This window comes from Borostomias antarcticus, assembly GCF_949987555.1.
Source record: "Borostomias antarcticus genome assembly, chromosome: 6".
NCBI classification, from domain to species: domain Eukaryota; kingdom Metazoa; phylum Chordata; class Actinopteri; order Stomiiformes; family Stomiidae; genus Borostomias; species Borostomias antarcticus.
In genome coordinates this window covers 1,291,946-1,319,716 of record NC_140239.1, presented here as the reverse complement: position 1 = coordinate 1,319,716, position 27,771 = coordinate 1,291,946, and the positions used below count along the sequence as shown (strand labels likewise).

Below are 27,771 nucleotides of genomic sequence, written 5' to 3'. Positions count from 1 at the left end.
ATTGATGATAGTGGTCATGTACTGATTGTCAAATAGCATGGGTAGAGAACTCTGATCCCGAATGGCTGTATGGTTTGCAGTCTTTTGTCTCCTCTTTCATAATGAAAAGTTAGAACAAATGGCTGCGCAACATACAATCGTCCAGAGACAGAACTCTCTGACCCTGAATTGTGGAGTGCATAGGGTCATACTACCCAGTACTGGTTCTGCTGGATTGTAGAGTGCATAGGGTCATACTACCCAGTACTGGTTCTGCTGGATTGTAGAGTGCATAGGGTCATACTACCCAGTACTGGTTCTGCTGGATTGTAGAGTGCCTAGGGTCATACCCAGTACTGGTTCTGCTGTAGAGTGGGGTTGGGGACTCTAATCAGCTGTGAAGAATCTTCTGGGTCTGCGCCGTTCCAGGAGCAGGGCGGAGAAGGTGCACCATGGGAGTTGCTGGCTGACCGTTGATTGGGCAAGAGTAGCCTGTCGAATACAGCGCTACTGGGACAGCTGGGGCTAAGGGGGGTAACAGTTACCATGGGAACAGTTGCACTCCTCTGAGGTTGGCCCAGATAGGACGAACTGCTTGACCCACCAGGAGTAGACGAGGGCTTTGTAGCAGCAGGTTTCTGCTTCCGCTTCCTGTTATGTCGCAGTAAGACAACAAGCACTACAAAGATGATGACAAGGAGCAAGAGGGCCAACAGAGGCAGGATGACCAGCAGGGGGTTAGAGGCTGACTGAGCGTAGGACTCCACTCGTACCGGTGTGATCTTGTAAGGGATGTCATCTCTTGCAAGAGTGGGTTTCCCAAGAGTCGTAGTTGCCGAGTTATTCCGGCCATTACCCCAACGGTTGCGACCTTTGACCTTCTGTTGGTTCTTACTGGGGCGCTGGGTAGAGAGTAGCGAGGTGGACAAGGCTGGGGAAGCTGTAGTGATATTGGTTGTTTGGTTAGAAGTCTGGAAGACGGGCGTAGTGGTCAGAATGGGACTCTTTGTGGTCTTGAAAAGTGACGGATCGTAGGGTACGACGGTGAACTGGAACTCTCCTCTAGCGGGCTGGTAGTTCTCCGCTATTAGGACGAACACCAATGAGTCGTTCAGTTCTTGCACACCAGTCATGTTAGCGTTCAGCTCGACGGCAATCTTTCCTTGCCTTACGTCTTGGAACGAGAACGCCTCGACTAGTTCAGCTACCTTGTCCTTTTTGCTTTTTATTCTGACCACCTTTCCATACTTTGGCTGGGCGACAACTTCAAAGACGGGGTCACTGCCGCTTAAAGCAGCCAGTTCAGAGGCATTTAGAAAACCTGTGTTCAGTTTGACAGGGATGCCATTGGGAATCCTTACCCCTTTGCCAAATTTGATCAAAGGACTAACTGTGATGTTGAGGACCTGATCCGTTACATTAGCTTCTGAGGTGAAGGCTGAAAACTCAAAGCTATCTTGACCGGACGTAAGGGTCACCATGTGGTAGGAAAGGCTTCCTATACGAAGGTCCTCCTGTTTAAACTGTGTGACCTCTTGGTTGTCCATGAGAAGCTTGCCGTACCGTGGAGGCCTAGTGACCTGGTAGTGAACTGTAGTGTTCCTTCCATTGGTCTGAGCAGCCAGATTCTCCTGGGTCAGCGAAACTGAGGTCTGCCCTTGCTCCAGCATCAGCCCGGTGTTGTTGACCAGTGAAATGGTGATCTCTGTTACTTCAAGGTTGAAGAGTTTGTAGACCGGCTTATGATGGCCATCTGTGACACTGAAATAGAACACTCCAGATGCAGGACTTCCATCGTGAATGAAGTGCACCTTTCTGCTATCAATCTGTGCCTGGGTGAAGGCCACTACTGACTCATTCAGTCTTCCTTCAAGCGCCAAGTAGCCATTGTTTGGCTTGCTGATGACAGAGTACTGGACATCCTCAGGTGGGTTGTCCAAGTCTTCAACTTTAAGGTTTTCAGGACCCAGGACAACAGTGTCTCCTTGTACCACACTCAGGCTGGGGGCTTTGGTCTTCAGCACCGGTGGTTGGTCATTCACAGGGGTTACAGTGATGTTGAACCACTCCTCTACCACCTGGCTATCCTCTAGAGGGCGCTGTGCTGGCTTCCCCTTGGGGTTCAGCCACGTATCGAAGACAAAACGATCATGAGTGGTCTCAGAGTTATCGTGCAGGTAGGTGATGCCATATTTGTTGAGGATGAACTGGGAGAAGTTGGGTTTCTCCTTAGTGAGGTTCCTCTCACCCACAACAATGAAGCCGTGCTGGGGCAGGGACCGGACCTGGAACCAGACCTCCTGGGAGCTCCGCTGGGGGATCGGCAGCTTGGCCATGAGGTTAGAAGCATCCAGCTTGGATTTGTCAATGATGACACTCTGGCCCTCTATGACGACGGCACCTGTTGAAGAATGAGACAATGATACCAGGTTTCCTAATACCATTTTTCATCAAGCTGGTAAGAAATGTGAACCACAGTAAAATAGGCCAGGTTCACATGCAGATTTGTATAATATCTGATCCATATCTATACATACCTGTGTTCGCTAAAAGCAACGTCTTGTGGTCAGGCCCAGTATTCTCGTAAGAGATGTCCATCTTGAAGGTCTGGGTCTCAAGAGATGCCGGGGGTGATGCCACAGAGAATGTCATGGTGTCCATGGCTGCCCATCCAACTGAATCTACGGGACCTTGTATATACAAGACCTTCCTGTGATCCACCTGAGGTAAGAAGATCACAGGCACTCAACATCACCATTATCCACACAGTACGGACAACCATAGTAAAGTCATCATCATTTACCACTGTTCACTTACTACTGCCATTGGTCATTATGCATGCTGTACTTCCATTCATTGTGTGGCATTTTTCCAAAACCTATTCTAACGTATCCAAACCCTATTCTAACGTACCCAAAACCTATTCTAACGTATCCAAACCCTATTCTAACGTACCCAAACCCAATTCTAACGTACCCAAACCCAATTCTAACGTACCCAAACCCTATTCTAACGTACCCAAACCCAATTCTAACGTACCCAAACCCTATTCTAACGTACCCAGACCAGTAAAAGCAGTGAACACACAGAGCGGCTTACAGTGCTACCAACTAGCTAGCTACAGATAGCCTGCCATTAGCATTCTCGCTTACTGTAAGAATAAAAAAGGTCAAAATACCTAAGGAACAGAATATGTTGATGTACATTAGTGTTTTCCCTAGGATGGCAGCGGAGGTGATGAACGTGTGTGTGTGAAATCATGTACAGTTGTTGAATGAACTTGGTCACCTTCTGGTCGATCTAGCGGTCAGTAATATCGACCAAATGTCAAGAGGTGGACATCATTGGATTCCTCTTGGCCTACAGAATCTAGCTATCTGCTTTTGAGCAGCTTGGAGTCAGATCAATAGTTGGTTGTTCAACACTTTGAAACTGAGTTGTAAGACTATTCAGCTTTGGGTGCATTCATTTCGGATTGTGGCATGAAAGACAAATTGTTTCCCTCTGTGGTGTACACCGGAGGTGATCATTTGAATGGTGAATTTGTGTTGTGAATAATGCTTTCTATACATGTGCAGCCCTGGAGAGAGAGATAGAGAGATAGAGAGATAGAGTCTGTCTGTCTGTCTGTCTGCTGCCCTGGTGTCTGTGTTCTTGGTGATTCCTCTTGTCTCGTTAAGCCTTCACTCCCTGCCCTTGTGTGTGTGTGATTGTCTATACCTGTCCCTCGTTATGTTCAGTACCACCTGCACCTCATTACTCTGCTCCCCTTACATGCAGTCTTAGCTAGAAGGGATCATGGATGTATTAATAGAACTGGATACAGCCACTCCATTCACTGACCGCTATCAACAATGAAGCCCTATTGAACCGCGCCATCTTGGCAAATTTGTAGTCATTTGACTATTTCCGGTGACCTTTGTACTTGCGCAGTTGAGCTTTTCTGGCCTTCCGGTGACTTTTGTACTTGCGCAGTTGTACTTCTGTCCTACGCGCGTCCACGTCCACGGTCAACGTTGGCACCGCTTCTAGCTATCGAATGGCCGACTGGTGTAAGATGGATAGCCTAACGTTAGAGAGATAAATGTTTATGGTTTCAGTCTATGGTTATGTTAATAAAGCTAACAATGATGTTGTAACATGCATGCAGCACTGCCGATCTGAACGATTGATTCATTATTACCATGGATCGGTATTGGGATTGATCAAGGGCGAATGTGAAATAGCAGCCACGAACTCAGCGGGTTATCCGAGATGCGGTAGCAGCGGCCAAAGCTCCTGCTGGCGGGGAGTGAAGCTCTTCAACTCGCCGGTCACTGGCTCCCTGGAGGAATTTAGCCTGGCTGCAATAACGTTATCGCGAACGGAATGAATACCATCTACTAGCAAACAAAACATGTTCAGTTATATTTAACCTGTTAAAACTAAGATGCCTGGATGAAAAAATAATTTCTCCAATGGATATATTTTACAAAAACAGGTTAATATGCAAGCCGGTTTTCATTGCTAAATCAAAGCAGGGAGAGCCGGGAACGTGCGTGGACGCGCGTCGGACAGAAAAGCACAACTGCGCAAGTACAAAAGTCACCGGAAATAGCAAAACGACTACAAATCTAGCCAAGATGGCGCGGTTCAATAGGCCTTCACTTTAGATTTCGAATCCTGGGGGCTTGGAAGGGATACAGCTACCGCCAGTGTAGCCGGTGTAGAAGGCTAGTTCCCATAAGTGCAGAGACCGGTCAAACCCTAACACCAACCCTTAACCTTAACCTTAACCAAATCCTATACCTAAGCCTAAACCTAACATTAATCCTAACATTAACCCTAAACTTAACCCTAAATGGCCTCTGTGTTAATGGGAACTAGCCTTTACCCTCCTTCTACACTGTGCTGTAGCTGTATCCCTTCTAGCCACAACCCTCATGTGCATGTTGGATTTCTTTTCACTTGGGACTCTGGTCCTACCCCTGCTGCTACACACACCTATCTTGACAGGGTCATCTTCTTACCATGGCTTGTGTGAACGAGGAGACGTCCAGAGTAGAGTTGTCCGCCTGCATGGCCACCAGTCTACCCAGCTTGGGCCTACGGATCACGCTGAACGTAACGGTGCGGTTGGAGGTGTCACTGTGGTCATTGGTCACTGCCTGCAAATCCCTGTTAGTGATCGGTGTTGTGGATCCTGAGAAGGGAGAGAAAGTGGTCAAAATAATAAAGACACCATCTTGTCAAACGTGCCAAGAATATGTCGGTTTGGTGTGTCATAACACAAGCGACCTGAGGTTCTTGAAACACAAATGTTTGGGTGCTCATTCTGTAAGGAATGTGTGAAGGCAAATATTTTACCAAGACTCATTTCAGGTCAAGCTCTCTCATGAATTTCACACTGGGAAAATCTAGTCATTTGTCTGGCACTTCACTTGAATGTAACCACATAATTACAAACTGTTTTCGCTGAAAAGGTTTCACGACTTTTGACTCCAAATAAAACAAGGTCTCGAATTGCCATTGGAAAAGTCTTTGATCTGAATACAAACCAGTCAGATGCCTTAGATCGTCAAGTAAAGCTCTGCTCACTATTCCCAAGGTTAATTCTAAATCAGCTTCTGGTGCCTTCCGCCATTATGGTCCTACTATCTGGAACTCCCTACCACATGAATTGAGGTCTGCTGCAACTGGGTCTTCTTGTAAAAACAGGCTAAAAACATATCTTTGCACAAGCTTTCAACCTCTAAGTTTGTTTTATACTTTTATTGTCTCAGTACTGTAATTATTTTATTATCACGTATGTTTTTACATGATTTTATATATATTATTTTAATGTTCTATCATGTATAATGTCTTTTTTATTCTTTATGCACATTGAGTCTATGCTTGTCGCATGAAATGTGCTATATCAAATAAACTTGACTTGACTTTGATCTGTAGAGCCTACCGCAGACATCACAAACGCTTTATGACATCAAACTCCAGTGCTGTTACATGAGGACAAACAACACATTAAAATGCATGAGTTCTCCGCAGGCTTTGGCCTAATAAGACTTTCACAAGGAAAATGTCTCCTAGGCATGACAGTGGAGGGTTCTGGTAGCACTTTATATGTGAGATTAATGGTAGCTACCATGTCATAACTCAACTGCCTTGCTGTAGATACAACAGACAGAGGCTGAAGACAAATGATGGAGAGAGGGGGAATCGGGGGGGGGGGGGGGGATCATGGTGGGGAGGGGCACACAGTGAAGTTCATTCATCACTTCTCTCACTCCCACCCACCCCTCTCCCATCCCTCTCTCAAGGGAGTCTTCCTTCTTAGCGGAGAGGAGCTCATTCTTCTCCATCATTCAAGGGCGTTCTGGGAAAACGTGCTGTTGGCCTCTGAATCAGACGTTTCCCAGCCAAAGGTTACGACCTTTCCGCCTCGGTCTACGAAAACAAGTTATTTGTAGTCTGTGGTCGCCCACCTTTGAATACCAGCTGCGCATGAACATTGGATCCAAGGGGAGAGGTATACAGCTAACATCCGTTTGAGCTTCTACAGGTTATTTTTGACAGTGGTGAGATGTCTTGTACACAAACTACATGGAAGCCTCTTACAAAAGCAAACCTTTCAGATATATGTTCTGCTTGTGCGTCGCAAGAGGTTTTTCGACCAGTGTTTCCAAGGCCGTGAGGGCTCAACACCTACACACTTTAGTAAGACGCTCAAAACACAAGCCGTGAAACCAGAAGAGAATGAACACACTCTCGACTCATTAGAACCTCAGAACTACTGTTCATTTCCTGAGATGGATAATATATATAGAAACTGAACGTTTGAAGTACCAGTTCACCAGAACCTCTTCAGTGCCAAATGAAGCGGGCACAGCTTATCAAGTACCCATTCACCCACTGTCTGCAAAGCCCATTCAAGTACCCACTCACCCACTGTCCAGAAAGCCCATTCAAGTACCCACTCTCCCACTGTCTGCAAAGCCCATTCAAGTACCCACTCACCCACTGTCTGCAAAGCCCATTCAAGTACCCACTCTCCCACTGTCTGCAAAGCCCATTCAAGTACCCACTCTCCCACTGTCCAGAAAGCCCATGCAAGTACCCACTCACCCACTGTCTGCAAAGCCCATTCAAGCTTGCCAACTGGCTGTTAGCTGCCACCAACTCCCAAACCAGATGCTGTAGACAGTGCAATGATTGGCTCAGACCTGCTTGCAAACAGTAGGGGCTGGGTCAGTCTATATTTAGCCCTAGCTATTAAAATATAGCCTATGACTAAACTATCCCTGATTAAAATAATGACATCATCCAGTTGAACCCAGTGATGCGCCAGTCTGGGACTTTTTGTGAGTTAACAGCTCATGGCAAAGGTGGAGTAGAAAGAGGAACTTGGTGAATGATTCAATCAAACCAGTTTCCCAGCAGTATGAACCCTTTTAGACTCTGTGCTCATGTCTGAATGTGCTATTCAGCCCAGGAGGGGTGACTGATGCCCTTGATTGAACATACTGTATACGTCCAAACACGCAAGCCCAGAGGTGGTAAATATCTCTTTACATTCACAACATGTACAGTAAAATGTAGGGGTGTAACGATACACTAATCTCACAATACGATACACGATATTGGGTTGATGATAACAATACGATACGATACACTAAGGGCAGGTGTGAAGTGTTGCAGTAGCGCTGCTGTTCACACCAATAGTGCATTTCTCCACATTTCTACTCTAATTCACTGTGAATTTAGAGTTTAATTGTTGTAATATCATGGATAGGCCTAGAGACAAAAGATGTTTGTTACCAGCGTTGTGTAGCCACTAGCCAGTGTTCACTGATATACAATAAACATATCACAATATTGTTTTCACCTTGACGATACGTATTGTGACGTTTCTGTATCGTGATATATTGTGGCACGATGTATAATAACACCCCTAGTATAACGACTAGCCGGCTCGGTTTTACTACGCGGACCGTCTCATTCTCATGTTTCATTCTCAGTCTCGTTTTTGTAAAAAGGGGAGCAAAAATGGTTAGATCAGATAGCGTGGTCAGTGGTTACAACCAGAGACGGAAAAGAACAGGAAAGATATGCAATAGGTTTCAGTTCCCTTTTCAGGTCAGTTCACTACAGTGATGCATGTAGAACACTACAGTGTGATGCGTCTTCCAGATTTCATCTGCTGCTACTCAAGTAAATTTAAAAAATGCTTTTTATATACTGTACCTTAAACACCATCTTTTTGTTCAGCCAATAGTCATGGAAAGACTCCAAATAGCCCTATGCTTTACATTACATTACAGTCATTTAGCAGCTGCTTTTATTCAAAGCTTACAATAATTGCATTTAACGTAGGAAAAGCCAATGTACTACTACTCACCAGAACTCACAAGTGCATTTCCTTTCTAAAACCAGTGATCAAGAGCATAATCTATTGTTATTAAATGATGATCATGGGATGAAGAGGCTTCTGCGGGTTACCTGGAAAAACTTTGAGGGGGCGGTTCCTCTCCAGGCTGAGAACCAATGCGCTGGCTGTGATGCTGAAGATCTGCCTGGGGGCAAAGTTCACCCCGTCGTTGACCTGGAAGTTGAACCCTCCGGACATGGCACCTTTATGTGTCCACAACACAAAAACCTCTGGTTACATGTTGCTCTCTAAAACAGTGGTCCTGTCTGCTCTACTGTCTCAGTTAACGATGCAACTGGGCGTGTCCCACACGTGTGTGTGTGTGTGTGTGTGTGTGTGTGTGTGTGTGTGCGCGCGCGCGCGAGTAGCTGAGATTGGCTACACTGCATATAATTCAACTGCTGTTTCGTTTTCAGGTTTGCATTGCAAATGTTTCTGCAAAGGGATATTTGCTTCTCAGGGGCAAAGAAGCTTTCAACAGTGGCCTCTTATGGACACAAGAAAAACGACCACAATAACTAAGAGTGACATCATACCTCCATGAATACAACAATGAAAAGGCGACATGAAAGGGAGAAGTTATTAACACTGAGAGACAGATATAGAATCCGCTCATTCAATACTCATACCCAAATCTGAATCCTAAAATGGCAACCTCACTACTGACCACGATAGACCAGGTCACTGCATGCTGTGTTGCTTCCCCCCTCACCTGCCCCTCGATGGGTTCCATCTTGGGTCCTCTGACCGACAAACACACTTCCTCCACCTCCCATAAACACTACTTTAGCCACCGAAAAGCTCGCAAATCGATGCCCCGATGGGAGGTGTTTATACTGAGGAGTGCATTTAACCAATTCAAGTCGTTTGCTACATAATGTGGCCAACTTCATTCAAGTCCAAGAGCTAGCTGAGAGTGGTTAGCCTTACCGCTGTGTACAAACAGGAGCTGGCCTTGGTCTACGTGGGCCTGGGTGAAGTTCAGGACTGGCCTCATGGGGGCGCTCTTGAGGGCTAGGTGGCCGTTGCTGGGTGGGGTCACCATGAACTGGAGTTCCTCCGGGGGCGAGTCCTTGTCCTGGGCGTTGAGATCGTCCAGACTGATCTCTGTGACAGAGGCCACCCACACCTGGGGACAAAAACATGTCACATGATCTCTGTGACAGAGGCCACCCACACCTGGGGACAAAAACATGTCACATGATCTCTGTGACAGAGGCCACCCCCACCTGGGGACAAAAACATGTCACACGAACTCACATCATACTTCAGGCATTTCCGATTTATTTTAAAAGATGCATTAAACTTAAGTACGTGAGACAATCACACGAGGCAATCATGAAAGCATCGTTCTAAACAGGCAAAAAGAACAGCAAAGTATAATTGGGAAGCTTTCTTCCTAACAGTGTCCGTGCACACACACAGAGCTATGCATGGGTGACCTCACACAGTGACACAATCACAAGCAAGAAGACCACAGAAAACGTCACATCACTAAATATCGCCGTGGGATGGAGGCCTCCGACACTCAGCGGCAGTGACATGAGTGACACGCATCACAGAGAAGATAAACTACAGAGAAACTTCTTATTATGTCCCTCTTTATCTGAATCACATCTGTGCTGGGATGGAAAGAGAATAACATGTTATTACACTGCTATTACTGTATGTCTGAATCACATCTGTGCTGGGATGGAAAGAGAATAACATGTTATTACACTGCTATTACTGTATGTCTGAATCACATGTGTGCTGGGATGGAAAGAGAATAACATGTTATTACACTGCTATTACTGTATGTCTGAATCACATGTGTGCTGGGATGGAAAGAGAATAACATGTTATTACACTGCTATTACTGTATGTCTGAATCACATGTGTGCTGGGATGGAAAGAAGCATCACTTCTCACTACGGCCAGAGTTGATCACAGAGACATGTTAATAGTCCCTCACACCCAAACCTTTCTCAACATCATTGCAAGAAGTGTACTGTAGTATATTAAGGATATTGAACATTTTAGGTGCCTCCTTATATAACAATCCTTAATAAAAACGAGGCCTATTGGTCTTGGCAGATAGTTTTAAGCACTGATAGTAAAATAGCAATTAGCACTGAGGTGGTCTGTGCTTTCTGTCATGGCGAGGCGCTCGTACTGGAGGGGACACATGTGGGAGAGATTTTTTCAATTAGCACCTGGATAACGTGAGATAAATCGCTGTTGACACCCCACATCTAGGCTCCACAGGGGAGACTAGACACCTCAAAGGATGTGTGTGTGTGTGTGTGTGTGTGTGTGTGTGTGTGTGTGTGTGTGTGCGCTAGTAGCTGAGATTGTGCATGGGGCTCTACTGAGAAACAGGTTGAGTCTCTAGCAAACAGTGAATGAGCCTTTTACTAGATTCACAACAATAAGGACAAAAGGAACAGATTAAAACCAGAAGGACGCACACTTAACTAAGAGTTATTACACGTTAAAGCTCAATGAGAACTTTTTTATGGTTCAATATTCACTTTTACTTGCTATGAGTTTATGAATTGGCCTTAGCAAGACCCCAAAAATTTTTGTGACGAGACTGCATGAGACCCTGTGAATTTATTATTTTAGTATTTCGGTGTACTGGCTAGTACACTGGCGGGAAATCTTGTGGTGGAAACGGAAGTGACACGTTTTGCGTGTCACAATATCAGAAACTTGGAACTTTGAAACTGATATTTTAAGATGAAATCAACAACATAGTGGGGCTTCAAACAACATTATCACACTTTAAAACCATGAATTCTCAGCTTGTGTGTGTGTCCGTGTGCATGTACAAACACAACTCTAATAATCAGCGATTTCACAGGATGTCACAAAGGGCGAGGTCAGCAAACAGACAAACAAGACCATGAGTCATCATTTCCCAGCGAGGTCACATGCTTCTGATGAGCCCGATGTTCCGAGTGTCACGGAACTCTCAGTCCATACAGTACATGCACAATACAGGGGCATCTCAGAAAATTAGAATATTGTGGAAAGTTCATTATTTTCGGCAATTTAATTCAAAATGTGTAACGTTCATGTATTCTAGATCCATTACACAAAGTGAAATATTTCAAGCCTTTTTTGTTGTAATCTTTATGATTGTACAGTCTGTTCAGTATGTTCATTTATACACTCAATACTTGGTGGGGGCTCCTTTTGCACAAATTACTGCATCAACGTGGAGCGTGGCATGTAGGCTATCAGCCTTGAAATATTTCACTGTGTAATGGATCTGAATATATGAAAGTTTCACTTTTTTAATTAAATTACGGAAAATAATGAACTTTCCACAATATTCTAATTTTCTATATTTCCATTCTGCTAACATTTGCAAATGTGTGGTTTCAGAGACGGGTCCTTGTCATACTATTCCTAGCCTCATTAGACTGTATGCAAATTTGTTATTTGCATGAATAATTTGTCACGTACGTATTACCCTTCACCATTGTATAGGAAGGTCGTTTCTGTGGACATCCAATCAATGAGAAGAATTTCTAAAGATACAGTAGATGTGAATACACACACACACGTGTCATTTAACATGTCTGTGATGGAAAAAGGACAGAGAAAAGATGACACACCAAATCATTTGTGTCATTATTCCATACCCTGAGGAAGAGTTGTGGGCCCTTTTCAGAGGAGACCCCAGCATCCTGGTGACCTAGGCCAGTGTTCCTCAACCAGGGGTCCATGGACCCCTGTGGTCCCAGGCATAATTACAGGGGGTCCATGGACATGGAAAGTGTTTAACATATTTATGTTAAATGTATCAACATTTTTTTAATAATATTATATAAGCCCATCATATTTAACAAAACGCAATACTCTTAAGATGAACTAATAGGCTACGGTAGGCTTATTCGCACACATTCACAACTCTCACGTTAGTAGAACTAGTGGAACTAGCTCACTCATTCATGAAACAATGATTCACAAATGATTCAAACAGAGCAAATTAAGTGTCATAGAAGCCATAAAATGTGTAAAAATGTTACTTCTTGTGGTGCCAAAAAGTGTGTGGAGAAAAACCTGCAGCGATGAGCAACTAGCTCCCCAGCTGCGCCAGGCTCATTTGAATGTATGTAAATGAGGTACTTTTAGCTACCGTGCAAAATTGCCCCAAATAAACCTTGCGTCTGATCCACAAACACCATGAGCTAACTGCCACACACAGTTAGAGGTAACTGGTAACTGCAGCAGTCAGCGCGCACTCTCTCCTTCTGTCTCTCCTCAGAACTTATGAGGTTTGAATGATAGAATTGATATTGGATGATATTAAGGGTGAAATATATATAGAGGGGGATTTAAAAATCTGTGTCCTGAAATATGGAGAAAAGCTTGACACACTGGGGAAAGATCCGACTATATTCAAGATCTCATCTATTACAAGAGCAAATTGCATTCAGCGGGTGGTATTGTAAGTGCAGCACATGTAAAGAGCCGACATGCCCGGGCTCTCCAGGGATCATGGCAGCATTACTGTAGCCAGACGAAGGCACCATCATGCCAGGCGTGCGCAAGAACACCTACATGGCGAACTGCAATAATGGGTGAAAATTGCACACAGTTGGCAAATGTGTGGGGGTGTTTGCCAGGGCATATCATTAGAGAAAAATCTTTTGTGGATATCATGCAGATTGCCATTGCAATTGCAAAGTATCAAGCTATTAGCGGGAGCAATCCATTCTCTGTGGATTTGGGCCTTAATGTTATTAATTAATTAAACTATGGGCGCCAGTGGAGGGGCACTGGCACTTTTGGGGTGGGCCAGGCCCCCTAAGGCCCGCCCATAGCGCCGGCCATGCTACTAAATAATCTATATTGTTGTGGGGAGGTGGGGTGGGGTAGCCTGATATCACACAGAACGCCATCTTGTTACACTCCATCAAAATCTTCAAGAATCAGTCAGCTTCGGTGGAGTGGGCGTGTTCGGAAGTCTGGACCCAGGCTAAGGTGGGAGGTCCTTCAAGATTTTTCAAAATATGCCAGGGGTCCAGAGCTCAAAAAAATGCTGAGCACTACTGACCCAGGCAATGACTCGTTCTAATCATAAGTATCAGATTTATGAAACTTTTGTTTACTTGTTTACATCGGGGTCCTGAAAAGTGTGTTCCAGTCCCTCATGACTTGGATGGATCACTGGTGTCATCTTTGTAATTGATCCTTCTAAACTGAACATAGCATACTAATTCAGCACCAGAATAAGCAGAGATAATACTATAACAGAGGTTCTATGGCAGAGGATAGCTTGTAATTAACAACAGCCTTAGAGAGTCTCCTGATAGGACAAGCATCTCATAACATTGCCGTGTGGCACCAGAGAGCCACCTTGTGGCCAGACTAGGCCTACATTCAGAGTTTAACCATCACAGGTTTATTTACCAAGAACATTTTCACATACAAGGAATTTGACTTGGCGGAACCTACACAGAAGACTTGCATATTAAAAAGAAGCAGATTAGAACAAGAAGTTAATTTAACCTGTAATTTCCCCTCAGGGATCCCCTATCTACCTACCTACCTAAACATAATAAAAAATATGAAAATATATACACAATAGAGGTCAAGTAGTAAGACTGGACTATATATAATTATACATAATTAAAAGGCTAATGTGTTATACTATAAATAAATATGGAAAATGTACAGATATCTGTGGTCCTATTAGAGAGGGGCTTCTGAGGTCCACAACCATCTCCACAGTTTGAGCTCCACGTCTACTAATTCACTCAAACAAATATATCATTTACATAACAGTCCCATTTCTACATAATATGCCAATTCACCTGCAAAAGACTTAGTAGATGTGTGAATGTATTCAACAATCTACTGCATCTTCCCCATGGTTTATGTTTCAGACATAAATCGAGGTGTGGTTAATCTCTTGCTCTACGGTTCATTTACAGTCAAATTAACTTTGAACTTTGCGATGAAAGGGAAGAAAGGGCAGAGAGGAATTCAGAGTATTCGGGACAAAGCCTTTCATGAGAAGGAAAGGCAGGACTTCAGACACTTTGAACAGCTGGGCTTCTCTCAACCAGAGCCACTCATCTCAGGTGACAGCTAATGGCCACAGCGTACAGGTTAAACGGCAGGTGGCCGGACATTTCAAGTTACAAAACATATCCAACTTACACAACTTGCTACAGTAGCATAGAATGAGTCCTACATGAATGAGTTGGTGTGAATGGCAGCCAAGGGAGCATTTCCATTTAAAACGATCCAAAACTCTTTTGCACAGTACAGATATGAACTGTTAAGTATATATCAGTGAATAATGAATAGAATACAAGTCTAAATGAGCATGTTAAAAAACCTTCCCTAGCTCTACTATCGCTTCCTTTGTCCTCTTCATGAATAAGCAGAGCAGGCAGTGTCTTTCTGTGGGAACGTTTTGGTTCCTATGCAGACTTGAACCTCCTCCACATAGCTCACATACTTTCCCCCAAGCCAGCCTTGGCTGTTCCCAGCACTGCCCACGTGAACCATATTTAACACCAAGCCATGGTGCCAGGGCCGCTAGTAAAAAGAAAGATTTTTTTTAAAGGATGAGGTTTCAATATAGCCGTGCACTCACCCTAAGGCCCCGGTTGGCTGTGATAACAGGAGGCTCATCGTTGACGGCGGTAACCTGGATGTACACTGTCTGGGGCAGGCTCTGCTTCCGCAGGCTGGTGTCGTTAGCCATGACAGTGAAGTTGTCTTCTGAGGTCTCACTGCTGTCGTGGACATAGTAGATGAATTCATGTTCCACCTAGGGTCAAGAGAGAGAAAAAATGATTAACCGATGAAGATGGACGCGTCCAACTTACTGTAGACAGCTGCACTAAATAAAAATTGCATAACTTTGGGAAATATTTTCCCAAATATTTATTTTCATTAACTATTTCCTTCACATGGGAAGTATGTAAATGACAGACTGTGTCTCACCTGCCGTCTGGTGAAAGATGTTATGGCCACTCCGGGATAGCGTGAGTGCTCAATGTGGCCGTTCAGTGGAGGCCGAGACAAACTATATAGGAAGTTCAGGCCGGAAAAGTGACGGTTGGTGACCCTGATCACTTCCTGGGTCAAGGCCTTTAAGGCACCCTCCTTCAGGGTGAAATTTGACACTTGGAGAGGAATGAGCCGGGGGATGATGTCAACAGACATCCTAATGTCATTGACCCCTGTGACCCCATTGCTGATGTCCAGAGAGAAGGTGTCGTTGACCTGGCCAGGTTCCACCTGCATGTACTGGATGTTACCAGCGTTTATGTCCTCTTGTGTAAACGTCTGTATGGGGGTTTGTTCCGATCCGACAAACTGCTCTCTGGCATCTACAAAGCGCCTGAGGTACCCATGAGAGGGCGGCACTTTCACGCTGAAAACAATCTCAGATGGCAGGTTGTCCTCGTGTGTGACCTGGAACACGGGACAGATCATATTTATCACTTCTATTTGAGATGCTTGCCATGTCACTTCATATCAATCTTACTTCCAGGCTAAAATAAAGATAAGCACAGGACTGAGAATCAGAACTTTCTTATACTGGGGGAAATCAGTAATACAACAATGTATGTATGTATCTCTAAAATTAATCGTATTTCTGCAATTCGCATTCCCACACAACCTTACCTCAAGTTTACTTTCGTCAATCTTCACTGGTTTCCCCTCCTCCACTACGAGGCTGTTGTTGTGCTGGACGATGGGTGGTCTCTGATGGCTTTCCAGGTAAACCTTGATATTGACCCTTGCATCTAGGGTCAAGTCTTTCGCCTTTACTGTCACACTGAAAGAGTCTGTCAGATTGCCATCACTGCTATCATCATGCTGATAGGATATGAGGCCCTTTCTTAGATCGTGGTGTGTGAATGACTTCACTCTGGCTTCATGGTGATACAGTTCACCATTCTTAGGAGCATTGAACACCTTGTAGGTGACCTCACTGTCATCTCTAATGTCAAGGTTGGTAAGAACGCTGAAGTTACTGGTAGTCAGGGTCACGGATCTCCCTTTCTGGACCAATAATCCTGTATTGTTGCCAACCTTCAAGAAAGGGTCGCGGGCGCTCACATCCAGAAGAGTTGAGACAAAGTGCTTCCCGTCTGACACGAAGAGCACAAACCTGCCAGTACTCACCCCTTTGTGAATAAACAACACTCGCTTTTCTTCAAGGTCTTTCTGGCGAAATTGGAACAGCCTGTGAGATGTGTCATTTACAAGAACTAGGTCTCCCATGGGGATTCCACGTCGGGTGTAAACCAGCTGGCTGTCGCTAAAGTCAGTGTCTGCATCATGGTAACACAGGTCATCTACAGTCAGCAGTTTCTGTCCATCCTTCACTACATGGAAAACTTTATCGACAACGCGAACAGGCTTCTCGTCATTGACTAGCTGGACAGATACGTTGAATGTCCCCTCTTTGGATCCAATTTCTTCATCTGTAATAGAAGTCTTAAACTCTTGACTAGAGGACACTATGAAAGTGAACTGATCCTCAGTCGTCTCACTGTTGTCATGAATGTATATGATACGCTCCTCCAGGATATCCTGGTTGCTGAAGGCCAGGATGTTGTTGTAACTAGCGTTGGAGTTGGACAGGTTGATGCGTGCCAGCTTGCCATGTCTAGGACTACTAGTGACAGTGTAAAACATGTCCTTGGTGCTAAGAGTCTCTGCAAACAACACATCTTTTGTGATCAGTTTACTCTCTCCCTCCATAATTGAGAGTCCATCGTTTTTCATAAACACACTATTTACATCGGCTTTTATGGAAAACTTGAAATCATAACTTTGTGTTTGAGCGTTTTTGGAGAACACTTGGAATCTGAACATGTCACTTGTGTCTTCATAGGGTCTGTCAACCAGCTCATATTGTACCTTTAGATCAGTCACATTCCTTTGGCTAAAGGTTGAGTTCTTCAATACCTCATTGTCAAGAAGGAGTTTTCCTTTCTTTGGCGAGGAGAGAATTCTAAAGTAAACATCATCCTCAGGCAGCATCACAACTTCAGAACTGACATAAAGATACTGTGAGTCTAATGTCACTTTCCGAACTTTATCAACTTCTACCACGACATTTCTAACTAGGTTCAAGTTCACCCACTTCACTTTGATTGGAAAAACCAGTTCGGCGGTGGCTCTTGCAGCCACAGTGATCTTGCATTTGAAGAGGTCCGTAACGTTGGATGTCTGGATTTCTCTGAAAGTACTGAAATACCGAAGGCGCTCTTTTTCTAGCAGTCTCTGGGAGAATGAGCTGGTGGGGTTCCATTCTCCGCTGGAGTGAAGCCTCTGCAGCTCCCCGAACTGAGGTGCCTGGAGAACGTCATAACGGATGTCCACTACCTGCTTTGGAGCGTTGGTCTGGATGGCCAGGTGCTTTGTACCAATCACAGACGTCTCACCTTGAATGATCTCAATCCCTGTGTTGTTGGCAATCTTATACTCCAAAGCTACGGCCATGACCCTTAGCACCACTGTATTGCTCACTTTTTCACCATCGCTAACCCTCAGCACTATCCTAGAGTTCCTCATGCCCGTGTGAACATAGTTCACTTTCCCTTCCTCCAGGTCTGGATAGGAGAAAGTAGTGACTGCAGTGCTGGGGTTGCTATCAATCTCCAGAAAACCTGCATCTGCATTTAGGTTCCCCAACACAGAGAATATGAGGTCGTTATGGTTGCTATCAATATCGGTGGCCTTCAACACCTCTGTGGTCAAATGCTTCCTCGAATTCTCCAGCAGGACAAACAGATTGCCTTCAGGAAGACTCAGTTCAGGTGCGTCATTGGTGGGGGTGACAGTAATGTTGTATCGGTACATTTTGTTCTCCTTCAGGTAAGCAGGGACTTCCTTCCTGCTGCTAGAGAAAATGGAGAACATGAAGAAATCACCTGGATCCTCCGAGCCTCCATGGATGTACATAACCCTACCATGCCAGAGGTCCAGCATACTGAAGGTGTTCTCCTCTTGATCCTGGTCAACATCAAGCCTCATCTGACCGTGCACAGGTTGCTCTTGAATTCGGAACATGATCTGAGACTGTCTGACACCGAGCTTCTTAAAGTCTAAGAGAACCTTGATGTGTTTGGACTCCAGGGATGCTCTGCCGCCCTCTGGAACAACAAGGTTTCTAAGATGTACAAAGTTTGACCCATATCTCTTGTCAAGACCCCTGGCCAGAGTGGACATGTGCAGTGCCGGTGTTGGGGTGACGGTATCAAGGCGGGGTTTGGGGACAGTCGTTGGACTCATCGTGGTGGAAGGCTCTGGTTCTTTCTCAGGTTCACAGCCCACCGAGATGTCCTTGGTGAGCACAGCGTTGGGGAGACCCATCTTGGCACCGTTGACTTTGATGTCCTTCAGACAACCCTTGAAAGATCCTCCTCTGACACGCTTTCCAGATACAGACAAAAGTCCCATCTTTTTGACCTCAGAACGAGTACTGTCGTCAATACCCCCAAGAAAGAGAGAACCTTTGAGCTGAAGTCCTTTAGGACGAGAACTGATGCTGGTCATTACTGTCTCATCATCCACTGTCAGCTGGAGGCTTTTTGGGGTAAAGTATAACTTGACTGCATGCCATTTCCTGTCATTGATGAATGTAAGGGAGCGTAGTTCTGTTTTGGTTCCACTCTTTCCTATGATGGCTACCAGTAAGCCATCCTGGACTTCCACAGCAACAAACTCCCCCTCTCTCGCTGAACTGTACAGAACGATGCCCTCTTTGGCAGAAGTGTGCACCACACACTCAAATACCCCCTCCCGTTGGACATTCCAAGGTGGGAAGGAAATGTAGGCTCTGGAACTGAAGAAACTAATAGGGTCTTCCTCATTGGCAAAGAACTGTGGACTGCAGCCTAAGGAAACTTCATAAATGTTCTTGAATCCAGTGTATGGCCTTAAAGATGACAGAATGTCATACTCGTTGAAGACAGCCTTGTCAATGCAGCCACGAAAGCCTGTCAGGTCTCTGGGCAGGTAGAGTCTGTCGAGACCCCCTGAGCCTCCAACATGAAGCCCATCCTCAATGTTAAGGTCCTGCTGTGGTCCGGGCATCTTCAAACTGGTGTGGGAGTTTTTGTCCACAGTTAGGGTGACGTTATAGCCCTCATGAAGGATCTCCACTGAGTGCCATGCCAGGTCGTTGAGCTGGTCGCCTCTTTCTGAATGCAGTAGCCGCTCACCAGAACCCAGGTCCAGCTTGACCTGAGAGAAAATACAACATTTGGTTAACTTTAATTAATTATACAATATATATTGTGAGTTGTGTGTGATACTGTACAGGGGGGGGCAGGCAATGTGTTGCTGTGAATGTACAGTATTGTGAATGTTTTGTTCTATTTATGTATTTTATGTGTATATGTTGCGGTTACGCCACGGCCCTTGTATGCCCAAGACAAATTTCTCCCTTGGGAGACAAATAAATTCTTCTGATTCTAAGGAAAACTGAGGAACGACAACAAAGGGCTTGTCATTTGTAACGCTGCCAGTATTCAGTAATAGAAAGTGCTGATATCTGTGTTCACACGCTCAGTTTAATTTCTATTCTTTATATATTTGTCAATTATAATTGGTAAAGTGATTTACAATTCCTGTTCAAATGTTCATCAATCAACCAATCAGGAACAAGTGCACAGTGAACATGTTCTCCCCCACCCAGGAAGTACGTCTTCATGTACAGTTGTTTAGAGTGTAAGTGTGCTTGTATTTTTTTTTTTTTTACACATGTCAAAAAGCATCTTTTCAGAATGTAATATTTTCACTGGCAGTCTCATCTAAATATAGGAAGAACTGACATTTTGACAGACTGACAGTGAGCTTTGTTTTTGTCTTCAGCAGGAAGAGCACTATTATCTTGCCTTCAGCTATCCTACAACTGTGACCATCTAAGAGTATGGCTGCATGTAGACGACATGCTTGTCAAGACTTGCTAAGTCCCAGATATTCACGCAAGGGTCTCAAGGGAGCAATGTTTATCCTTATCCACAAACCTGGGGACAACTTTAGGGAGAGAAAATGTAGATTTGATGACCCGAGACGGTTTCAAGGGACAGAGGTACTGTAGTTCACCCCTCCCGCTCACAGAAATACATGTGGCGCAGTCATCAGGACAATTCATGTCCCGACATGAAACCTGTAGCCTGAGGAGACGTTCAGTCGGAAGAATTTCCCGTGGGTGACAGAGTGCAAATAATACAAAAACACATATCAGGACTTTGCAAAAATGTTTCTTTTGAACATGTCTGCATTTCGAAAGGTTCTATCTCTGTCATTGTCCTGGGTTGATATCTTGTGACAGGAATGGAGGACGACAAGCAAGTGGTGTCTTCAAGGGGACGAATGTATTTTCTCCTTTCACTCTGTCAGCATGGCTCAAACTCTTCCAGCCCATAAATAGTGTGACCACACCGAGAGGAACGTAAACACTTGTGCATTGTGGGGGAACTTGGGATTGTGGGGGAACTTGGGTGGGATACCAGCAAATACAATGCGTCTGCTGACTGTGTATTCAGAGATTCCAGTAATGGAATACTGATTAGTCTCCCGTCATGAATATCTACTGACTTCTACACTGATTCGTTGGTCTTCAGCTGTGCCTCTCTGTCTAATACTGTATGTTTTTTATATGAATATGTCAAATTATGAATTATGTTATTTTGTGATGTAAACTGCTAAACATGTTTATAATGGGTTAGGGTTATAATACACTGCCATTATTTATCCAATCAGTTTACAAAACTAGAATATTGAATCCATGCATGTAAACAAATCACAGATCAATGCACACTGCCTCCTTCATCTTAACTTGCTCTTAGTCTTCCTCTGTGGGAAGCAGCGGCTGGTATGCAGAAAGACCAGCTTGTTTCTCTGCTTGTGTAGTTGTGTTGAGTGAGTGACACTATCAGCTGGGATAGACAGAGCTGGAGGGGCTGTCTGTGTGTGTGTGTGTGTGTGTGTGTGTGTGTGTGTGTGTGTGTGTGTGTGTGTGTACACGTCTATGTGGTGTGCGAGCGTGTGCATGCGTGTCATATATGTGAGCCGGAGGGGCTGTCTGTGTGTGTGTGTGTGTGCGTGTGCGTGTATGTATGTGTGTGTGTGTGTGTGTGTGTGTGTGTGTGCGTGCGTGTATGTATGTGTGTGTGTGTGTGTGTGTGCACGCATGTCTACGCGGTGCACGTGCGTGTGCTTGTGTGTCATATATGTGTGTTGGAGCAGCAGATGTACGACCTGCAGGCGCCCGGCGTCCAGCTCCACCAGGAAGTGATCGGTGGCGCCGCCGGCCAGAAACAGCAGGCCGCTGGAGCTGGAGGTTCGGAAGCGGAGATGGAGGGAGTTACGGTCGGGCGCCTCCACGGCCTTCAGCTGTACGAAGCCATCGCCGTAGAAGGAAGCTGGAGGTGGTAGTGGGGGGGGGGGGGGGGCAGAAGTAGAAACTGTAAATGACTGAGCATTGCACTTCTAGCAGTGTTTTGTGACTTTTTTGGCTACGAATGGTGTCATACTCAAATCAAACTGAGTTACATCTATTGTTGTAGCTCAGTTGTAGCTCAAACACAGCAGAAAGCTGTTCTAAATATAGCATAAATGTATGTGACATTTGAGTCTAATTATCAGCCTGGTTGCACTTAACGGTTGCCATCTGTACCGGCTTAACACTGGCGAGGCAGGAAAATGCTTTACGCTGGACTGTAGAGCCCAGACATTCTAGCACTATATCTACCCCAGACCTGGGTTGGAACAGAAGTGACTTTATTTAGATTTCCGGGTGGATAGGACGGGCGTGGTGTTACCTTCGTACAACTGCTTACATTATGGCAAAGCATGCCCAATGAATGAAACAGAAGCATCAAAATACCGTTTGAACTCACTGAACTACATTTGCGTATGCAGTAAGAAACGTTTTATAAGTGTCCGCCTTATTCCGCTGGTCTGACAAATTGCACACCCTTCTAATCTCTCCTGAGGTCTCTTTCCAATTTTTTTACCCAGCATGCCTCAGCTCTCCTACCCATTCTCTACCCAGCATGCCTCAGCTCTCCTACCTATTCTCTACCCAGCATGCCTCAGCTCTCCTACCCATTCTCTACCCAGCATGCCTCAGCTCTCCTACCCATTCTCTACCCAGCATGCCTCAGCTCTCCTACCCATTCTCTACCCAGCATGCCTCAGCTCTCCTACTCATTCTCTACCCAGCATGCCTCAGCTCTCCTACCCATTCTCTACCCAGCATGCCTCAGCTCTCCTACCCATTCTCTACCCAGCATGCCTCAGCTCTCCTACTCATTCTCTACCCAGCATGCCGCCTCTCAAACCAAGTGAACCAGATGTCTCTCTCTCTCTCTCTCTCTCTCTCTCTCTCTCTCCTCACTGTGCACTGCGACCCAGACCTGCCCTGGAAACAGGCAGCGGCCCAGATACACAGAGGTAAGCGTGCGAGCGCAGGCATGTCCTGCCCCGACAGCAACCCTCAACCTGAACATGAAAGACCCTGACGTCGTCTCAGCCTGGCTGCATCCTCAGAGGCCATGGAGAGCCGGTACAGCTGTTCCATCCACCCCCCCCCCCCTTTGTCGCTCTACATCTCCCTATAATCCAGAGTAACGACCAGCCATGCTTTCTGCTTTCTCATCTAGCCTCAGCGCAGCACAAAACCCCACGCCTTGAGAGCTCAACACTTGCTCACCCTTATTGTTGTTGTGTGTGTATGAAACCTGGATGGTTGTGTGTTTTTATTGTGTGCTGCCCTCTTGGCCAGGTCACTCTTGAAAAATAGATGTCCTTTAATCTAAGGTTTTATCTGGTTAAATAAAGGTTCCATAAAAAAATAAGACTTTTTTTGTTAAATTCTGTTTACACACTCAAAGGTCAAGTGTGCAAGGATCTTTATTTGCCACATGTGCAAGATACAGGTACTGAGTTCAGTGAAATGCTTGAATGGTCTTGCCTGTGGCACGATGTTTTGACATGAGATTAGGCTTTCTACAGGAAGGAACACAATTTAACCTTCTCATCAATGGTTAAACATTCCTCATTATCTTCTACATGAATGAATGATCATGTGAATTCCATTATGTTTATAACAATTAGCGATAGTGAACAATATAACACGTAAAGAGATTGATGTAAAGAGATTGATTGGTTTTCATGGAATTCTCTTTTTCCTTCACTTGATAGATTATACCAATCAAAAGTAGGTGGAAGGTGTCTTGTCAGCAAATTACATAGGAAACTGTTGGTGGGATACTCTGCTAGAACTTAGTGGTTATATTTGCATATGTGGTTATATTTTGCATTTGCACTGTCATGTCTTTGCACTGTCCTGTCCTGTCCTGTCCTGCTCCTTGTCCCACAGCATGTCGTCTTCATCTGCGTACGCCATTACCCCAGTCAAATTCCTAGTATGTGTAAACAATGTACATGACGAAGTTCTTGAATCTTGCCTGGTGGAACTGTACTCTCTCAATCCCAGTGCAAGGTTACCACCAATGCCAAACTACTGCTTTAATCATCGTCTTTGTCTTCAAGGCAACAAGAGAGAATCTCAAGTTCTTGACTGACTAACATGCGGAAAACAATGCAGCCGAACGTATCGGCTTGGCCGATAATTACGGCCGATATTCACGTTTTGGCGTCATATCGTCTATCGGCTTCATAAAGCCGATATTGCGTCACTGCCAAAGAACCATATAATGTTGGTGACTAGCGCACCAAGCGGGCGTCGCCAAGTAACCTGGAGCAGTTGTCTACTACTACTACTAATAATAATAATAATAATAATAATACTATTAATTCATTTATGTGTGAGCTGTAACATGATGTGTGCCCAGGTGATGACCAAAATAAAAACATAATGTAAACTATTTTATTTGCATATCTTTTTAATTCAGCTTTCTCTCGTCACTTTTACGTTTGTAAAAAAAAAGAAAAAGAAAAAAAAGTGCATTGGTGATATTGAATATTGGCCTTATATATCGGCCACCTCTGAACTTGGCAATTATCTGTATCGGTATCGGCCCTAAAAAATGCATATCGGTCGATCTCTCATCCACCCATCCATCCATCCATCCACCCATCCATCCATCCCACCATCAATATAACTCAGGGGACAACTTTGTCATCCTTATTCTTTTAGCCTCCGTTTCCATTCATGCGATTCATGTTCCACACACATCATGAGAACAGACCAGCGAAGCTGCTTCCCACACTGTCCAGCTCAGTGACCTTCTCCCTCAACCTCACAGGGATGGGCATGTCTGCTCAACTGCACGCCGTTGCTTTTCACGTGACACACAGTCTCATGTTTGCTTTAGTAAAGGCTATTCCTCCTTTGCCTTAGGGACATCCATTTCTTGGAGTGCTGATCAAACAGCATCTAACAGGCATGGGGGCCGGGCACACTTCAGTTCACCTCACTGCGTTAGGAGGGACGTTTCAGAACCCTTACGTGGTTTTAACTGACCTCCGGCTCCTTCTTCATCCCTTAGAAAATAAGACAGGAGACTAACCTATAATCAATTAAATATACTGTATCCATAGCAGTAAATCTCTATGTGCAATAGTCCTCTTTACACAACAGCTGCTCAACAAATACAAAGGATTCACCTCCTCTTGTAGTTGGAGGGGAATGAGAAGATAAGACCTTCCATCGTCGAACAGCCAGGAGGCTTGTCACCACATCAGGACTGACCTTGGTGGTACGGCAATAACGTTACAGCATAAAAGATGTTCCCTCGCTGAGGGATGGGAATTCAAAATATGTTCATGAAAGAGACTGTGCTTTTCCCAGGCAGAGGCCTGTTACTGTAGCCTGGATGTAAACACACACTTCTCTCAATATAGCCTGAGAACAGGAACAACAGTTCTGCTTCTTTCATCTGCAACATGCGTGAATCTGTAAACAATGGGTTGCAAACAGCATATTATCACTGATTCCACAAACCCTTCATTTAAAAAGCATTCCAGGGTTAATTTGAGGTGACAAACATTGTTCACCCATGACAGTTTCAAAAGGACTGATACAATACAGTTTTTATGACCCTTAGCCTCTGGAGTATTGGTCACATCTCATTGTGGACCGACCAAACAAAACACACACGCACACACACACACACACTTTAATCTCCGATGGAATTCAAGACAAGCTACGCTTTTTGAAATACCACTGGTAGAATCTGCAATAAGATACATGTTTGTATTCTTGACAAATGAACATTAAATGAACATTATTCATGGTGAAATACATATGTGCCACAAATTACTCTTAGCATCCAGAGTCTGAATTCAGCAGACCACGCCTGTTCTCATCAGTAAATTACATAGGGAAATGAATGTTTGGATGAAAATATAGGGTGTTTACTCAGAATTAACTTGTCATTGGTTAATGACCCTAGGTGCTCGGGTCAACCTCTCTTTGTATTTATTTCTGGTAAGTTGAGCTATGACCATGTATGAGTAGATCCGCTCAACGCAGACTGGAGGTTTATGACCGTGGCAGTTGGTTATTCCAGTGCAATGAACATCTTATTTCTAGTGTTGCCCTTGAGAATGTGGCTGGCTGGCTTGTGTGATGTCACTGGCAATGTTGCTATTAGCAAGGAGCATAAAAACATGTTTATACTGCCTGGTTATTAGATAAGTACAATGGCATATTTTAAACTTCCCAGCAGCTGTAACTATTTTAGATTCAGTTCTTTAACTGTAGCCTATACTACTAGGCTACAAGAACTATACTAGGCTACATCAACATGTTATTGCATAGGCCAAGTAACAGGGATTGAGTCCAATGCGTTTCAGAATTGATTTGTCAAAATGGGAAATATTAGACTAATCAATATAGCCTTGTAGATCATCATGTGCATATGCCTACGATGGCTCTAGTCATTTTATAAGTATGTGTTAAGTTTATATCTTGTGTGGATGATGTTTTAATTTAGCCTTATCCTGGTTGATCAGGTAGCCTATCATAGCATACCAACAGCATTTCAGTCATGTCTGACATTAATAGAACATAGCTCATGAAGTGTAGTATACATAGCTCATGAAGTGTAGCATACATAGCTCATGAAGTGTAGCATACATAGCTCATGAAGTGTAGCATACATAGCTCATGAAGTGTAGCATGCATCGCTCATGAAGTGTAGTATACATAGCTCATGAAGTGTAGCATACATAGCTTATGAAGTGTAGCATACATAGCTCATGAAGTGTAGCATGCATCGCTCATGAAGTGTAGTATACATAGCTCATGAAGTGTAGCATGCATCGCTCATGAAGTGTAGCATACATAGCTCATGAAGTGTAGCATGCATAGCTCATGAAGTGTAGCATGCATCGCTCATGAAGTGTAGCATGCATAGCTCATGAAGTGTAGTATACATAGCTCATGATGTGTAGTATACATAGCTCATGAAGTGTAGTATACATAGCTCATGAAGTGTAGCATACATAGCTCATGAAGTGTAGCATGCATCGCTCATGAAGTGTAGCATGCATCGCTCATGAAGTGTAGCATGCATCGCTCATGAAGTGTAGCATCACTCATGAAGTGTAGTATACATAGCTCATGAAGTGTAGTATACATAGCTCATGAAGTGTAGCATGCATCACTCATGAAGTGTAGTATACATAGCTCATGAAGTGTAGTATACATAGCTCATGAAGTGTAGTATACATAGCTCATGAAGTGTAGTATACATAGCTCATGAAGTGTAGTATACATAGCTCATGAAGTGTAGCACACATAGCTCATGAAGTGTAGCATGCATCGCAGTGTAGGTGTGAATGTTCGTGTATCAGAACATTTATCGGAAGGCTTGCCATGAACAACAGGCTCTAGGCGATGGTAAAACTTCAAGGATTCCTTCACCTCCGCTTGAAAGGTGGGCTTGTCAATACACTGTAATAAGCTACGCGTCTGTCTGCTCATCATAAACTGGACAAAGTTTTGTAGAACTCAATGACAAATTAACAAATCAGTATCCAAAGCACTGAAATCAGACCAGCAAAGCACAGCATCGGTGAAGAAGTTGGGTTCTTACCTCCCAGGGCCAGTCCGCTTACGAGCGACCACACCAGCCCGTAGAAACACAGCTTATTCAGGTTTCTCCCACCAGATTCCATGTTCTCCCGCTGGATGTGTGTTCAGAATGAACCACGACAGTTACATATTTACAGATAAGCGACACTGTTTAAGATTTCGGTCCCGTTTTCGACCCGCTTCATTGAGAAGTTGGGCTCTTCTCTCACTCCCACCGAAGCAGCCAGTTGGTTTTAACTCCTCCTGTAAAGCTCTGTTCTCAAACCCGCTCCAACCCGCCTGTGGCCGTCGGTGGGAAAACCACTTGGGATAAATCTCATTGGATAAAACTAAAGAAAAA

At 44.5% G+C, this 27,771-nt stretch overlaps 1 protein-coding gene across 1 annotated transcript; it reads right to left on the bottom strand.

The window, feature by feature from the left end:
• Nucleotides 1-239: 239 nt before the first annotated feature.
• Nucleotides 240-27,514, bottom strand: cspg4ba (chondroitin sulfate proteoglycan 4ba; the record flags this gene model as incomplete). Its single annotated transcript, XM_084439584.1, has 10 exons — nucleotides 240-2,380; nucleotides 2,517-2,700; nucleotides 4,989-5,161; nucleotides 8,455-8,586; nucleotides 9,314-9,512; nucleotides 14,985-15,161; nucleotides 15,338-15,811; nucleotides 16,025-19,600; nucleotides 21,623-21,786; nucleotides 27,433-27,514. 10 exons carry the CDS (start codon nucleotides 27,512-27,514, stop codon nucleotides 324-326), a joined length of 7,218 nt encoding a protein of 2,405 aa, XP_084295710.1. The 3' UTR covers nucleotides 240-323.
• Between the last annotated feature and the right edge of the window lie 257 nt (nucleotides 27,515-27,771).